Source organism: Hordeum vulgare, chromosome 4H (assembly GCF_904849725.1).
Source record: "Hordeum vulgare subsp. vulgare chromosome 4H, MorexV3_pseudomolecules_assembly, whole genome shotgun sequence".
NCBI classification, from domain to species: Eukaryota; Viridiplantae; Streptophyta; class Magnoliopsida; order Poales; family Poaceae; genus Hordeum; species Hordeum vulgare.
In genome coordinates, this window is record NC_058521.1 from 33,334,000 (window position 1) to 33,352,186 (window position 18,187).

At 47.6% G+C, this 18,187-nt stretch overlaps 1 protein-coding gene across 1 annotated transcript; it reads right to left on the reverse strand.

The window, feature by feature from the left end:
* Positions 1 to 14,419: 14,419 nt before the first annotated feature.
* LOC123447740 (DNA-directed RNA polymerase III subunit rpc4-like) lies at positions 14,420 to 18,081 on the reverse strand. The gene is made up of 11 exons (XM_045124388.1): positions 17,931 to 18,081; positions 17,184 to 17,269; positions 17,034 to 17,095; positions 16,856 to 16,925; positions 16,736 to 16,778; positions 16,011 to 16,091; positions 15,830 to 15,927; positions 15,666 to 15,738; positions 15,477 to 15,565; positions 14,962 to 15,228; positions 14,420 to 14,865 (listed from the first exon to the last, which is right to left on the reverse strand). The coding sequence occupies exons 2-11, from the start codon at positions 17,250 to 17,252 to the stop codon at positions 14,713 to 14,715; spliced, it is 1,005 nt and encodes a 334-aa protein (XP_044980323.1). The 5' UTR covers positions 17,253 to 17,269; positions 17,931 to 18,081; the 3' UTR covers positions 14,420 to 14,712.
* Between the last annotated feature and the right edge of the window lie 106 nt (positions 18,082 to 18,187).

The window sequence follows — 18,187 nt, forward strand, 5'->3', positions numbered from 1 at the left end:
GCATCTACGGTGGGGCGGCGTTCCTTGTGACACATCGACGTCGTGGAGTCTCGGCGGCGAGGCGCAGCAAAGTCTCGGCGACGGATGTGTGATGATGAGCACGCGTAGGGAGGAGGCGATGTCTGGTGTCGTGGGGGCATCGACGGCAGGTCTTGCAAGGTCGATGCGTCAGTAACTCTTCTGAAGATGGATTGATGAAAAGCGGCGGCGACGACCTATGAGGGTGCGTTGGACCGGTTTGTGCCCCTGACCCGGTATGTGGCTCGGTCGGGGCCTCCGGCCTTAGATGTTAGGCTAGGTGAGAGGTCTGGGTATGTGACTCACACTTTCTGCACCCATTCATCATTGGATGGGAGTACCGACAAATATTGTCAAGAGGGCGGCTTGAGATATATTGATGTATTTCTTTGTAAGATCTTTGTGAATAATTAATAAAATGGTTGCATGCATCTTCGAGATGCAGAGGCCGGGGGTTATCCTTCTTTTCTATAAAAAAAACTGGTTTGGGGATGAGGACGCGTGGTGAGTGTCACGCGGGCGTGCGGGGCCGTAAGGTAGGAGGGGGGCGTGCGGACGTGTGGGTGTTACCTGTTTTGCCCACAAGTAGGCATGTAGACGGGACCGCGAAGCAGGAGGCCGGACATGTGGGCATTACGTGTTTTACCCACACATACGCGTGTGGGCTGGTTCTTTTAGATACCATACGAAACTTATGCAAGACCCTTTAATGTCCACATGTGTGGGCAATATCATGACCCTTTTCTTTATTTTCTTTCACGGTTAAGAGTTTATGCTCATCTCTCCTAAGCATGCACCATGCATTTGAGATGAGGCCAGCTGTTACCATTGGTATTTAATAGCATGGCTTGGCGCCTTGGTGTATAAACTGAGACAAGAACGCAAATGAGCACAAGCTGCAACTGTTGATAGCGACTCAAAGTCTCTCTCTAGCTACTTACTACTTCTAGAAAGTAAATATCAATGGGATATTAGAAGAAAACTGAATTACAGGATGTACGCTAGTGTGATCTTGCTCTATACCGGACCAATTTGAAGAAATTGTTCACTTGCGGAATCAAGAGAGATATCATTAAGACAACAACATGTGGGGGTAAACCAGACCCTTCATAGCAAGTTCGCAAGGTTGCATGTGTAGAACAAAACTCGACACACAGCAAGTTCATAAGCTTGTTTCTCTGCAACATAAGCCAAGATAGGGCTAGGGATTGACAGTCGCCGAGGATCCGAGCTTTAGTCATGAAGTTGACTTCTACCCCCTTATTTGTATTAACAACGTCCATTCAACTGTAACAACTAAGGTTGATGGTCTATTATTCTTTTCCACCTAGGGTTACCCAGGTCATCCTTTTCACACTTTAGTGACAACACAGAGTTTCCATTAAGGTTTTCTCATGGTTATTTGTAGGATAAAGACTCTAAAACTATTGATGGACACTCTAAAACTCTTCACATTATGTACGATGAACTGTCCCATCTTTTCTCTTTTTTGAGGGAGGCTGTGCTTACCCACATGCATCATGCATGTGAGACGAGTCCAACAATAATGCTTATATGATACAATGGCTTGCCATAGTTTCCAGGTTGCAAGAGTCACACACAAGTGTCATTTTAGAAGCAAACTTCCAATGGAGTATTATAAGATAACTGAATTCGGTAAGACCGGTGTTATCTAGGTCTGTAAGTGGATGAGTTGTCTACTAAGTTGGCATGGTTGGTTCTTGGCACTGGGTGTGAAGTGTGGTCATGAAACCAAATGTTTGCAGATTGGATTGGGTAACAATATGCTATCCTTTTACTGGATTCACATTGTTTGTACGCCAAAAAAAATTGTTAGGGAAAATCACAACCACACGCCTAAGGAGTCACTTGGTGAATTTTGGCGAGCAGTAAGGTGCGACATCGTCTACCACGTCGACCAATTTCCTTAGCTGCAGCATTCGACTTGCGCCGTGTTCCTAGCCCGGTGTCTTCACTCAACGCGGCATGGACAGGTTTGTTGGCTTCGGTCTCGTACGTACGAACGCCGACGAGTACTTTCCATCGAGTTCCGACGGGCCGATCCTTAAGTGACGCACGTACGACACGTACAACAAGCATGTAAACAGGCAACTGGATGGATCGATTCAGCGTGAACTAGTAGCAAACTTGCAAGGCTAGCTAGCCAAGCTAGCTCATGTATCCCGGCGAGACCGAGAGATCGCTTTCTATGTAAGATACGATGTACGCAACAACAATAGATGCGAGTTTATGGCAAATCAGGTGCGACACGCACATGTTGTTTTTTGCTTTGATCTTTCTTGATCTGGTGTTACAAGCACCAACCCTAGAGTGCCTTTTATACACATTCATAAGGGACTATGGAAATAGACTAGGACTAGGTATCCTAATACTAGTAGGACTCGGTTTGGCTTTTTTCCCAATCCACTGTGTACATGGCAACGTGATTAACTCACATTCACCCCCTAATCACGATGTCCTTACTTCCAACCTGGGTCCCAAACAGGATTGTTGCTTCTCATAACTGTTATCATCGATATGGCATTTGACGTCGCTTGCAGCATTTTATGGATCGTCTTTATTGTCGTCGGCTCGTCCGTAGCTTGATGACAACACTCCTTTTTGGTCGTGTCTTCAATCTTCACCTCTTCTTTGTTGCTTTGTAGACTGTCCTTCGGATCATCGACGGCACATCTTTTAAACCTGAGCGTGACCATACTTTGCTCCAACTTTGAATTCCAAGCTCTTGGCGCTTGCATCAGCCCGTAAAGTGCCTTCTTGAGCTTGTCAACTTCCGCTTGTTCGTCTTTCTTCTCGTAGCTGAGGGGTTGTCCTACGTACACTTCTTCTGTGAGATCGCCGTTGAGGAAAGCGGATTTAACATCCATATGATGAACCTTCCAATCCTCTTGTGCTGCCAAAGCTAGGAGCACTCTCACTGTCTCGAGTCAAGCAACTGGTGCAAACACCTCATCATAGTCAACTCCTTGACGTTGTACGTACCCCTTTGCAACGAGTCTTTCCTTTTACTTCACAATGGCACCCTTCGTGTCCTTCTTTAACTTGTAAACTCACTTCAAACCAATCGCCTATTGGATCGGAGGTCGGTTTACCAAAGTCCACGTGTCATTGCTCTCAATCGCCTTCATCTCCTCATCCATGGCGTGCGTCCAGCTTGGACTTTTGCTCGCCTCTACGAAGTTCGCTGGCTCCTCAACTCCGAACAGACATAGTCCGGAGTACTCGAGCGTAACTGGCTTTGTGTACTTGTAGAATTTCTTGAGGGTCTTGTAGCGACGAGGCCCTCAGGAGTCCGTTGTGGCTTGCGAAGGAGGAGACACAAATTGTGTCGGTGTTGATGCACTTGAGGAAGATGGCTGAGATCCGGGCATGTCATCGACATCCGCGTCGTCGGCGTAGTTGTCGTGACCGTGACCATCATCTTGATTATCATCGTCACTATGCGCCTCGTTGTCGATGTTGTCGTCGAGATCCCCGGCCCGTGTCGTGTGCGTCGTTGTCGCTATCTCCTTGCGACCTACGCGTGTCGCCATTGGTGTCGGCACCATGATGATCACTACCATGGTGGTCACCTTGGTTGGTCGTCTTGCCAACCACCTGGACATCCTCCCCTGCATCATCATCACTTGGAAATTCAACCGTGAATATGTTACCGTTTGGAGTATCGTCGGCTAGGGCGCTCCAATTCCACGCTTGGTTTTCTTCAAACACGACATCGCGTGAAATCCGTAGACGCTTGGTTTGTGGATCGTAGAAGCGGTATACCTTGGTGTCGGAACTCGTCTCGTATCCGATGAACACCATATTGGTGCTACGATCGGCAAGCTTTGACAGGTGCGGCTCCGCCGTCTTCACATGTGCCACGCACCCAAACGTCCGTAGATGAGACGCATTCGGCTTACGTCCGTAAATGGATTCATACGGAGTCTTGACGATCACCGCCTTTGTTGGAGCCCGATTGAGAAGATAGTCCGCCGTCGAGACAGCTTCTCCCCAAAAAGTCCCGGGGAGGTTCTTGCTCTTGAGTAAACTCCTTGCCATGTCAACGATGGTTCGATTGCGCCTTTCAACGACCCCGTTCTGCTGTAGCGTGTAAGGTGCCGTGAGGAACCTTTTTATGCCAATCTTCTCGCAGTAGTCGTTGAACTCGTTCGACGTAAACTCTCCGATGCGATGTGTCCGTAGAGCTTGAACCTTCAGCTTGTGCTCCATCTCCGTTGCAGCCTTCAGCTTCTTGAACGCTTCAAACGCCTCATCTTTAGATCGTAGGAGAACGACCCACATATATCTCGAGTAGTCATCTACCACAAGGAAGAAGTACTTCTTTCCTCCGTGAGTTGCCGGGGTGATAGGGCCACATAGATCACCATGGAGCAGCTCGAGTGCATCACTTGCACGATAGGTAGACTGAGCAGGGAACGGCCCGCGGTGCTGTTTTCCAACCAAGCACCCATCACATACTCGATCAACATGGTCGATAACTGGCATCCCGGATACCATCTCCATCTTTGACATCTTCTTCAAGGCGTAGAAGTTAACATGTCCAAATCTAGCATGCCATAGCCACGAATCATCATCACTCTTGGCGAGCCAACACTTCGGTTGAGATTGATCAAAGTTGAGGATATAGAGCCTGTTCCATGTGCGAGTAACACGAGCTAGCACGTTTCGGAGGTTGTCGAAGATCGTCATCACTCCGTTCTCGATACCCATCTTGCATCCATTCTCGTCAAGCTTCCCAATAGAGATGATGTTGTTGCAAATCTGCGGGATGTAGTACACTCCGGTGAGTATGCGATATTCGACAGATCCTTGCCCGCAAATCTCCACAGCTGAACCATCACCGAACTTGACCGAGCCTTCAACATCGTATTCCAACTCGAGGAATTTCTCCTTGCACCCCGTCATGTGGTTACTGGCACCCGTGTCAAGATACCACGACACGTTCTGATCACCGGATAACTTCGGTGTCACTTTCTTCTCATGAAGTAGCACCTTCCAGCTTGGTTTCACAACCACCGTTTCGGCGAGATCACAAACTTCGACCATCAGAAGACCTGGACCTTCGCCTTCCTGCTTTGCCAAATTTGCCTTGATCTCCCGCTTGTTAGGCTCCGGACAATCCTTTGCAAAGTGACCCATCTTATTGCAGTTATAGCACTTGACCTCAGACAAGTCCAAGTTTCGTGGCTTCTGCTCTTTAGATTGGCCCGCCTTACCACGACCTTGTGGTTTGCCTTTTCCTTTGTCTTTTCCGGTTTGTCCATCGCCTTTCATGTTACTTGAGCCTTCGCCCCCGTCACGCCTTCTTTTGCTACTTGGGGCCTCCCAATCTGCGCGCGAGTACATGAGTTGGTCACTACCTCCTCCTTTGCCTTTCCGACAGCCACGAGCATTCTCTTACCATGTCCGCAAGTGTCCGATCGCCTCTGTTATGGTCATGTCGTCGATGTCGTAAAGCTGCTCGAGCGTGCCGATGATGTACGTGAATTTATCAGTCACCGAATTGAAAAATTTCTCCACAATCTCGGTCTCATCGAGCTTTGCACCAAGCGCGCGGATCTCTCCCACCAAAGTAGTAAGACGCATGGCATAGTCGTTCACAGATTCAGTTTCCTCCATATGCAACTTGCGAAATTGGCGCTTCAGCACTTGTGCCCGAGCCTTGGTGACGCGATCTTCTCCGATCCTCATCTCCTTGAGTGCGTTCCACGCCTCTCTTGCCGTCTCAAACTCCGCCAATGTCATCAGCACGGAATCCGGCACGGACTGGGCTATGGCGGCCATGGCACCTTCGTCGGACTCGTCATCGACGTCGTCGTTCGTGATTGCTTGCCACACTTGGAGGGTTCGGAGAATAATCTTCATCTTCACCGCCCACACACCATAGTTAGCGTCGGTGAGCATCGGGTACTGGATGGGAATGTTGCGATGCGCCTGGACGTTGGCGCCGCCTGTTCCCCCACCACTGATCGCTGACTTGCCGTCCTTCTTCACCTTGTCACCGTTCTTGTTCGCCTTGGGACCGCCTTTGCCGGACTTGACCGACTCAGCATCGTTGTCCGTCATCGTAGATCGTAGATCGTCGAGGCTCTAGATACCAATTATTGGCTTTGGCCCCGTACGTACGAATGCCGACGAGTACTTTCCGTCGAGTTCCGACGGGCCGATCCTTCAAACGACGCACGTACGACATGTACAACAAGCAGGTAGACAGGCAGCTGAATGGGTCGATTCAGCGTGAACTAGTAGCAAACTTGCAAGGCTAGCTAGCCAAGCTAGCTCATGTATCCCGGCGAGAACGACGGATCGCTTTCTACGTAAGATACAATGTACGCAACGACAGTAGATGCGAGTTTATGGCAAATCAGGTACGTGTCGCACCTGTTTGTTTTTTGCTTTGATCTTTCTTGATCTAGTGTTACAAACACCACCCCTAGGGTGTCTTTTATACACATCCATAAGGGACTATAAAAATAGACTAGGATTAGGTATCCTAATACTAGTAGGACTCGGTTTGACTTTTTTCCTAATCCTATGTATACATGACAACGTGATTAACTCATAAGGTTGGGCGTCCGTGTCAATCACTATGCAAGTGGCACCCACTCCACGCCGACGTTCTCAGCCTCCACTAGGTGAAAACCGCGTCCACGTTCAACTTAAGCACATCTCCACGCATGACATACTACCATGCAGCGGCAGGCTCTTGGTTTGTTAGGATCACTTACGTTTTGGTGAATCTTTTTGGGCACCAAGCAAACTCGCGGTTTCATACTGTAGCATAAATTTAACATGAAGGGTCTCTTTTCTCTTCAACTTTCTCATGCATGATTATGTAGCTCGGACGAATGGGATAAGGGGCCCTCAAGCTCTTTCCTGTGATTTCTGTACGAACGGTTTTCTTTCTTTTCGTTTGAGTTTCATATTTTACGTTTATTTTTAATAATATGGCTACATGCATCGATTGATGCAGAGGCCGGGGGCTCGTTTCCTCCTTTTCAAAAAAAAAAGATTATATATGCTCAACTGGTATCTAGAGCCTCGACGATCTACGATCTACGATGACGGACAGCGACGCTGAGTCGGTCAAGTCCGGCAGCGGCGGTGCCAAGGCGAACAAGAACGGCGACAAGGTGAAGAAGGGCGTCAAGTCAGCAACCAGTGGTGGAGGAACGAGCGGCGCCAACGTCCACGCGCATCGCAACATCCCCATCCAGTACCCGATGCTCACCGACGCCAACTACGGCGTGTGGACGGTGAAGATGAAGATTATTCTTCGATCTCTTCGAGTGTGGGAGGCCATCACGAACGACGACGTCGACGAGGAGCGCGACGAAGGTGCCATGGCCGCCATAGCCCAGTCTGTGCCGGATTCCGTGCTGATGACATTGGCGGAGTTCGAGACGGCAAGAGAGGCGTGGAACGCACTCAAGGAGATGAGGATCGGAGAAGATCGCGTCACCAAGGCTCGGGCACAAGTGCTGAAGCGCCAATTTCACAAGTTGCAGATGGAGGAAACTGAATCGGTGAACGACTACGCCATGCGTCTTACTACTTTGGTGGGAGAGATCCGCGCGCTTGGTGCAAAGCTCGAGGAGACCGAGATTGTGGAGAAATTTTTCAGTTCGGTGACTGACAAATTCACGTACATCGTCGACACGCTCGAGCAGCTTTACGACATCGACGACATGACCATAACGGAGGCGATCGGACGCCTGCGGACGTGGGAAGAGAATGCTCGTGGTTGTCAGAAAGGCAACGGGGGAGGTAGTGACCAACTCATGTACTCGCGTGCAGATTGGGAGTCCCCAAGTAGCAAAGGAAGGCGTGATGGCAACGAAGGCTCAAGCAACGCAACGCGCGGACAAACCGGAGAAGGCAAAGGAAGGGAAAGCCACAAGGTCGTGGTAAGGCTGACCGATCTAAAGGGCGGAAGCAACAGAACTTGGATATGTCCGAGGTTAAGTGCTATAACTGCAACGAGATGGGTCACTTTGCAAAGGACTGTCCGGAGCCTGACAAGCGAGAGATCAAGGCAAATTTGGCAAAGGAGGAAGACGAAGGTCCAGGTCTTCTGATGGCCGAAGTTTGTGATCTCGCTGAAACAATGGTTGTGAAACCAAGCCGGAAGGTGCTACTTCATGAGAAAAATGTGACACCTAAGTTATCCGGGGATCACAACATGTCGTGGTATCTCGACACGGGTGCCAGTAACCACATGACGGGATGCAAGGAGAAATTTCTCGAGCTGGAATATGATGTTGAAGGCTCGGTCAAGTTTGGTGATGGTTCAAATGTGGAGATTTATGGGCAAGGATCTGTCCTCTTCGAGGGTCTCACAGGTGAACATCGCATACTCACCGGAGTGTACTACATCCCACAGCTTCGCAACAACATCATCTCTATCGGGAAGCTTGACGAGAATGGATGCAAGGTGGATATCGAGAACGGAGTGATGACGATCTTCGACAACCTCCGGAATGTGCTAACTCGTGTTAGTCGCACACGGAACAGGCTCTATATCCTCAACCTTGATCAATCTCAACCGGAGTGTTGGCTCGCCAAGAGTGATGATGATTCATGGTTATGGCATGCTAGATTTGGACACGTTAACTTCTACGCCTTGAAGAAGATGTCAAAGATGGAGATGGTATCCGGGATGCCAGTTATCGACCATGTTGATCGAGTATTGACGGGTGCTTGGTTGAAAAACAGCACCGCAGTCCATTCCCTGCTCAGTCTACCTATCGTGCAAGTGATGCACTCGAGCTGCTCCATGGTGATCTATGTGGCCCTATCACCCCGGCAACTCACGCTGGAAAGAAGTATTTCTTCCTTGTGGTAGACGACTACTCAAGATATATGTGGGTCGTTCTCCTACGATCTAAAGATGAGGCGTTTGAAGCGTTCAAGAAGCTGAAGGCTGCAACGGAGATGGAACACAAGTTGAAGGTTCGCGCTCTACGGACAGATCGTGGCGGAGAATTTACGTCTAACGAATTCAACGATTACTGCGAGAAGATTGGCATAAAAAGGTTCCTCATGGCACCTTACACGCCGCAGCAGAACGGGGTCGTTGAAAGGCGCAATCGGACCGTCGTTGACATGGCAAGGAGTTTACTGAAGAGCAAGAACCTGTCGGGGACTTTTTGGGGAGAAGCTGTTTCGACGGCGGTCTATCTTCTCAACCGGGCTCCAACGAAGGCGGTGGTCGGCAAGACTCGTATGAAGCAATTTACGGACGTAAGCCGAATGTGTCTCATCTACGGACATTCGGGTGCGTGGCACATGTGAAGACGGCGGAGCCGCACCTCTCAAAGCTTGCCGATCGTAGCACCAAGATGGTGTTCATCGGATACGAGAGCAGTTCTGGCACCAAGGCATACCGTTTCTACGATCCACAAACCAAGCGTCTACGGATTTCACGCGACGTCGTGTTTGAAGAAAACCAAGCGTGGAATTGGAGCGCCGCAGCCGACGATGCTCCAAACAGTAACATATTTGCAGTTAAATTTCCAACTGATGATGATGCAGGGGAGGATGTCCAGGTGGTTGGCAAGACGCCCAACCAAGGTGACCACAATGGTAGTGATCATCATGGTGCGGACACCGAGGACGACGCGCATAGGTCGCAAGGAGATAGCGACAACGCCGCGCACGACACGGGCAGAGATCTCGACGACAACATCGACAACGAGGCGCATAGTGACGATGACAATCAAGATGATGATCATGATCACGACGACTACGCCGACGACACGGATGTCGATGACACACCAGGGTCTCAGCCGTCTTCCTCAAGTGCATCAACACCGACACAATTTGTGTCGCCTCCTTCGCAAGCCACAACGGACTCCTCTGGGCCTCGTCGCTACAAGATGCTCAAGAAAGTCTACAAGTACACAAAGCCAGTTACGCTCGAGTACTCCGGACTATGTCTGTTCGGAGTTGAGGAGCCGGCGAACTTCGTAGAGGCGAGCAAAAGTCCTAGCTGGACGCACGCCATGGATGAGGAGATGAAGGCAATTGAGAGCAATGACACGTGGACTTTGGTAACCCGACCTCCAAACCAAAAGACGATAGATTTGAAGTGGGTTTACAAGTTAAAGAAGGACACGGAGGGTGCCATTGTGAAGTACAAGGCAAGACTCGTTGCAAAGGGCTACGTACAACGTCAAGGAGTAGACTATGATGAGGTGTTTGCACCAGTTGCTTGATCGAGACGGTGAGAGTGCTCCTAGCTTTGGCAGCACAAGAGGATTGGAAGGTTCATCATATGGATGTTAAATCTGCTTTCCTCAACGGCGATCTCACAGAAGAAGTGTACGTGGAACAACCCCTCGGCTACGAGAAGAAAGGCGAAGAAGGGAAAGTTTACAAGCTCAAGAAGGCACTTTACGGGTTGAAGCAAGCGCCAAAAGCTTGGAACTCAAAGTTAGACCGGAGTTTGGTCTCGCTCAGGTTCAAGAGATGTCCCCTCGAGCACGCAGTCTATACAAAGAACTCCAAAGGTTCAAACCTGCTAGTTGGAGTTTATGTCGACGATCTGATTATCACCGGAGATAGCGTACAAGAAATTGAACGTTTCAAGGCGCAAATGAAGAACAAGTTTAGCATGAGCTATCTGGGATTACTCAGCTATTACTTGGGCATCGAAGTGAAGCAAAGCTCCGGAGAGATTTCCCTATGTCAATCGGCTTATGCGGTCAAGTTATTGAAAAAGTGTGGCATGTCAGATTGCTACGAGACACAAGTTCCAATGGACCAACGTCACAAGTTGAGCAAGCGTAGGTCAAATCCGCCGGTGGACACCACAATGTATCGAAGCGTTGTGGGCAGCCTAAGATATTTGGTGCATACCCGACCTGACTTGGCTTATTCAGTCGGGATCGTGAGTCGTTTCATGGAGAATCCGACAACCGAGCACATGAGCGCGGTCAATCAAATCTTGCGCTATGTGAAAGGCACCATTAATCTTGGTTGCACGTACAGAAAGGGAAAGGAAGGATTGATCCTTCGTGGATATTCAGATAGCGACATGGCAGGTGATGTTGATGACCGAAAGAGCACAACGGGCATGGTTTTCTACCTTGGCCCGAATCCGATTAGCTGGAATTCTCAGAAGCAAAAGGTGGTGGCACTGTCTTCATGCGAGGCAGAATACATAGCGGCAAGCACGGCGGCTTGTCAAGCAGTGTGGCTGAGAAGACTCCTAGCTATTCTTGCAAAGCGGGAGGTGCAGAAGGTGTCACTGAAGATCGATAACCAAGCTGCAATCTCGTTGTGCAAAAATCCGGTTCATCACGAAAGGAGCAAGCACATAGATACCCGGTTCCACCATATCCGGGAGTGCATTGAAGAAGGGTTGATCGAGGTTCAACATGTGAACACGAAAGACCAACTTGCCGATATTTTCACCAAGTCCCTCGGTCGACAGAAGTTCATCGAGATGAGGAGGAAAGTCGGAGTGCAAGAAGTGAAGTCAAGCAACAAGATTAAGGAGGTGAATGTAGAAGTTAATCATGTTGTTTCTTTAGGATTAGGAAAGAAAGCCAAACCGAGTCCTAGTAGTATTAGGATTCCTAGTCCTAGTCTATTTCACTAGTCCCTTGTGGACGTGTATAAAAGACACCCTAGGGGTGTTGATTGTAACACCAGAAAAACGAAAAGCAATACAAAGCAAAGGTTCGACACGGGCCTTTAGCCATCAAATCCATCGATCGGTTTTATTCGTGTCGCTAGTTACGCAAGTTCCGTCAAATAGCCGGTCGAAGCAAGAATCGCGTAGGCATGCCTGTACAGCTGCATACGCACGTTCAAAAGCATGAGTTAATGCATTTGAGATGAGCCCAGCCGTTTCCCTGTCTACGCCTTGGCGTCGTGGTGCCTAAGCTGGGACAAGAAAGCATATCCCACAAGCTACAAATGTAGACAGCGACTCAAAGTCTCTCCCTAGCTGCTTACTAGAAGCAAACTACCTATGTGATATTAGAGGATAACTGAATTATTTGTTGTACCTTAGTATGAACTCCAGTGTCTTACCCGGCCTACAACCCATTATAGTAAACCCGTTCCTCCGATCCGGTTCATGAGCCACATAGTTTGCATCTCTGAATTGAAATTGAGTTGAGCAAATAACACTCGCCCTAGCTAAGGGTTTGCACCAAGGAACATAGGTAGCTTGGAAATGACATGCATCTCCACGTCCTTCATTACATTAATGATGCTCACGCTGTCGGAACAAGAAAGCTTCAAGTAAAATTGGTTGTTTTTCTTCAGCCCGTAAGCGTCTGCACAAATTTCCAGCATAGCAACATCGTCTAAATTATGTATCAATGTCGTTGCTGACTGAACAGTAACTTTTTGTCGAGTAACATATTTATGAGAGAAATGCAGCAGTTCTGTTAAAGAGTGATCGAGCCTAACCTTGCTTGTAGTTCTGCAAACCAAACCGAATCTTGCTTGTGTTGTAATAGTTCTCTGATCCAGTCTAGCAACGCGTTGGCAAAGAATATAGACATGCATATGGCTGTAATTCTGCAGCGGTTGGTCAGGGCATGCTCACGCACGTTTTGGTGAATCGCTTTTGGCATCAAGCGATCATGCATGGTCATGGAATTAACAGTCGGTAGATCGTGCAGCTAGCGCGACTTGGCCTAGGCACTGGACCGGATTCACGTTGCGCGTGTGCCGTATGTACTCACACAAGCTTCGCAAGCAGCATTAACATTGTGGGTGTGTTTCCTCGCAAAAAACATTATTGGTGTGTAAATGCTGATGATGTTTTCGATGTCGAGAGTGGATTTTCAGCACCTGGATGCCTAGGCATCCTCTATGAACAGTAACACCGAAACAAATAGAAAAAAAATTGAAAAAATCTGAAACTTTGCAAGATCAAAGATGATAAAAAAAATTAGGTGCTTACAAGTTTTCATGCGAAAAAAACATTTGAGGAGCTCTACACAGGAAAAACATTTTCATAGTTCAAATTTTGAACACTTTTAGCACTAAATCTGAACCTTGTTTGTACACCTTCCTCTACATGATATTTTGGCATGAAAACTTTTAAGAACCTATAAAGTTTGATCATCTTATATGTTGCAAAGTTTCAGATTTTTTCAAACTTTTTTTTTATTTTACTGTTCATAGATGGTGCCTAGGCACCCGGGTGCTGTTACACCTTTCTCTTTCGATGTCTCAAACAGGTGCAACACCCACCGACTCTGTAAGTCTGTATATGACACATTTTTATGCTCTGCCCTCAACAATTCTACGTCATGCAGGGGCCGGGGCGTCGCCTCCATTTCGAAAAAAAAAAAAACAATTCTACGTCATACAGTGGCACAATTTTAACATGATGCCTGTACATAATCATGCATATAAGCTGAAGAGAAGGATCATCCCTTTTCTTTCGTGAAAGAAAAAGAAAGGGGACTGTTCGTCGTCATGGTTGGGCTCATCTCAAATGCATGATCCTCGAGCTCTTTCCGATGTTTTTGCACGACAAACAGTTCTCTTTGTTTTCTTCCACGTTTGAGACCTTATGATCATCTCCTAAGCATGCATCATGCATTTGGGATGAGCCCAGTCATTACCATGGGTATTTAATAACATGCCTTGGAGCCCAGGTGTCTAAACGGAGACAAAGAAGCACAATCTGCAATTGTAGATAGCGACTCAAAGCCTCTCACTGGCTGCTCACTTACAAGAAGGCAAATCATGGATGTGATATTAGAAGAGAACTGAATTAATGGCGGTGCGTGAGTGTCATTTTGCTGTACAAACGTTCCATTTTAGAATTCGGACCGATCAAACGCAGCCGACCTAGATAGGGATTTACACTCATTGAGGATCCAGAGTTGTTGTCGACGAGTTGATCCTCATGCCCTTCTTCCGATCAAACACGTCCACGCATGGTCGGCTCCTCAGCCCGTCAAGCATACAGATAACTACCAGCTCAAGACTAATGTTGTTCTTCCTGACAGTTCTACATTGTAGTTTAATTTGCTTTTCCTTGGGATTTTACATCTCCGCAATCTTAGTATGAATCTTTTTTTTAATCTGCATCATTTCTGAATCCGCGAAGTACAGAAGTTCCGCTAATGAATGATCAAACCTGACTTGGCTTGTAAAGGTATAATCTTCTAATTCAGTCTCTGTTGCCTTGGCAACAAACCATGACCACCAAAAGTGAATGTGCTGATGGCACCAGCTAACCGGCAGAGCGGTGAGAGCACGACAATGTATGTCGATACTGGATAGTGGTAAACCTGAATTGTAGACCCGCAATCCTTAATTTGCTTTGATTGTATACATTGCTAGAGCAAAGGGCATAGAACAACAAAACAGCAACAAAATGAGTTCTACACAGGCCGCATAACTGAAAATGACAGTATGGTGGTAATCACCAGTGAACTCTTGACCAAAGTGACAGATCTCAGAAATTGAGAAAACCCACCCACGGTACCATGAAAATTCAAAGAATCGGCAAAACATCTCTAATTGCTGTCACTGCCACATCCATGTCATGATACCAGTTTCCACGATTCTCCTAATGCAAATTTACATCTCCACGGGTCTTACTGTAAAACAGGAGCCGGTAGTAAGTAGTAACACACTTCGCGTCACTTTCGGAGGTAATATCAGAAGTTATTTGCAGTTCCCCACAGGCTATCCAATCCTCTTGGTGGAATCTAGCAAGTAGTCGATATCAGGAGTTACGATGGCACGCTTGTTCACCTCCCCCAGGCTGCAGCAGTGCTTCTTGTTTGTGTTGATCGCTACAGCCTCTTGAGCAAATGTGCAGTCCAAACCAGCTGAAACCTGCACGTTTTATTCATCACAAGTACTGCATCATCGAAAGACGAAACATAAGCTGAAAATGCAGCACAAAAAAGTGCAGAATTCTTAAACACTTACATCAAAAAGTGCATCTCCAAGCCTCATCTTCACTTTACCACTCTTGTACACGAGCATCTTCCCCATGGGACCACCAGGCAAATCTTTTAGCTTACAGCCGTTGATCGACTCGAGTCTCCTCTTCTTATTGGTTTCTTCTGTTTCAACACCCTCACTGTCACTGGTGTCCATATCTGCCTCAGCAACTGATACAACCTGCGGTAAAGGAAGAGATGTAGGGAACTGGAAGAGGAGCAACTGTGGTGTATTCATCTTGTCCTCAGTGCCCTGTCAAACAATTACTATAATACATCAGCTTTTAGGCCACTAATACTATACAGCCGGTACAATCAGTTCGATCAATATAAGATTACAAAACTAAAAGTCTAAAAGAAAAGGAGTAACCGGCAGTTCCATCAACATCCCCACAAAAAAGACTGTGCCATCAACATGTGGTGTGTTCTTTTGCATTGATATGAATACCTGAACAAGAACGGTGTTCCTCGACATGATATCATGCAACATGATATACATACCATTAGCCCAAGTTCCTTAGCTGCAGTTAATTCAGCATCTTGTGTTCTGCTGGAAGAGAACTCTCTGAAATCGCCTTCATCAAAAAATTCTGTAGCAAAGATAAAGGAATGTCAACGGAAGTTTTGAGAGGCAAATTGTGAGCATGATGTGGCAAAAGCCAAAAAACTAATAACGAAGAACACCAGAACCTAGATCTGCCGAGTGGGGCCTCCTTAGAGGCAGAGTAATAGGAGGATGGTTGTAGCTGGGATGGGTAAAGTCCTGCAACAGTTAGCAGGAGATATTTAGGTATAATTAACAAAACAACACCCCCCCCCCACCCCTTATGCTGTTCTTGTATGGGTTTACAAACCTGAGGTCCAGCGAACTGTTTGGGTAACTTTGCAGCAGAAGTCGTAACACCAGACATCATATACTTGCTAAAACGGTTTACCTCCTCCTCTTGTTTAACTTGCAGAAGAAACGATAATTTGCAGCTGTGTAAGATGAAGGTAAATATGGAACAAATGGTAATGGCAACCTTAAGCTACTACCTGATGAAGAACCTTTAGGGGTGGGGAAGGATCTTGCAGTTGAAGAACTCACTTGGCCAAATGCAACCTGAACGCAGGCTTCTGCCGTCGTAATGGAGCAGTATGTTATTATCAAATTATAAACTGAAAACAACATAATGCCGTTACAACGGAGGTATTGAGTATGTTATTTCAGATATTCATAAACCCATACTTTCTGGACGAATCAGTGCAAACTTTTTAGTAGAATTTTGATTATCCAAATTGCAACAATTATCTAAGCCTCTAAGGTACATCAAGCTGCATGTCATTAGTTTGGACAAACGATACAATCGACTTATATCCTAGGTTAGTGCCGACTTCATGAGATAACTCCAGAGTCTAGATTTTTCCTGACCTAACACGCCTGCTTGGTCAATGCAATTCAGTAGAATTACATATTTGAACTAAGATTCCTTTCTGCTCCTTGCACTTGGATAGCTCATCGTTACTGAATAGGCAACAGCTATTCTAGATAAACACTGTCAGTATGGACTGTTCAATAATACAGAGATACTGATGTCTTCTTTGTCACAATTCGTTCAGCAGCTCTCAGCGATACAAAGGAGGTTGCTTCTAGAATCTTAGGAAGTTTGTGCAACAGCAACTGCAGTTAACTGATCAGTTATTTTTCATCGGAGATAGGCTAGTGAATGCAGGATTGCACGGGAAGTACAGTAGATATTGTGAGGCAAACAAATACTGACCATTTTTCTCAGCCTTGAATCTTCTTTCGAGGGCACCTTTACTCTGCATATGAAACCAGAGAATAAAACACCACCAACCTAAATCAGGCACGTAGAAATCGGACCCAGACATACAAGTACCTGTGGCGTTCTAAGTTTCACCAGTAACTCCTTATCAATTGTGTCAAGCTCGCTCTCCTCTTTCGGTTCCCTGTAGAATCCCAAATTATTTTCAATGCGCAAGCACTGTGCCTACTTTAAATAGAAAGGTTGACTAGCACAAGCATGCATAAACAGAGCATTGGTTAATGCACATTACATCTTAGGGACGCTTTTTGGTGTTTTCTTAGCAGGCACCTTGGGCGAAAATTTAAGCCCGACCTGCAAGCACAAAGTGAAGAGAAGAAATGGTAAGCAGCAAACACACTGACTTATGTGCATATCAGATTTAGCTGGAGAAAACACTCACCTTGCGGCGATTGGGTGGAATGGAAGCAGAGCCATCCTTCTCTTTCCCCTTTTCGCTCTTGTCGTCCATGAGACCCAGTGGAAGATCTACTACAAGAATGACATGATGAGGTAAAAAAACTAAAAAACTTGGGTAAAAAGAATGGCATGATGCGGTGAAAACTTGGGTACAAGGGCGTCCCCCAAACAAGTTTTGGCAAGTAATTAGTGTGCACTTTGTCCATGGTCGACTTCCATAATATTCCGGAGTCCAGGCTAGTGACACAATTAAGCAACAGCTCGAGCTTGCCGAGCGAGCTCCAGGAGCAGCACACTGCGTGTGGCATGCGCATCCACTCGTGCTCATCCGCACGCATGATCATGAACACTGACTGGCTCGTGAGCTCTGAATGCGCAGCAGAAGAATCCCTGGCGCACACAGGAATTACGCCGAACAGCTTCATGGCGTCGCCTAGGCCCTCCCGCGGCTCACCACGGAAACGAAACCCCACCCCACACCACCACCAAAAGGTCCGGATTCCAAAACCCGCGCAGAGCACGACCGGACGACAAAATCTACGGCGGCACGACGATCGCCGGCATTGCGGCAGGAGAGGACAAACCACGAGCCCCGAGCCTCCGATCGAGCTCCTCTGCTCTCCCGTCCGGCCAAGGCACCGCCAGCAAGAGGGGCAGCAAAGATAGCCAAGAAGGCAGCGAAGCAACGCGACGGCCGGATCCAGTTCCGAGGGGAGGGCTGCCTGCTTACCTAGGCCGTGGGGAAGAAGGCAGGGCCGAACAGCGGCGGCGTAGAGAGGCGCGCGGTGATTCCCGCCGGCCGGCCGCGCAGCCGAGGGTGGGGCGATGGAGGTAGGGGAAAGTGGAGAGAGCAGAGGGGAGGAAGACGTCTGGGAACAGCTTTGCAGTCACAGCGGGAGGAGACACATGTCACGCCGGCAGAAGGGCCGCTGGAAAAGGCGTGGACGGCGACCGTAAATTAGAATCCCGTTGGTTCCGTTCCTGTCC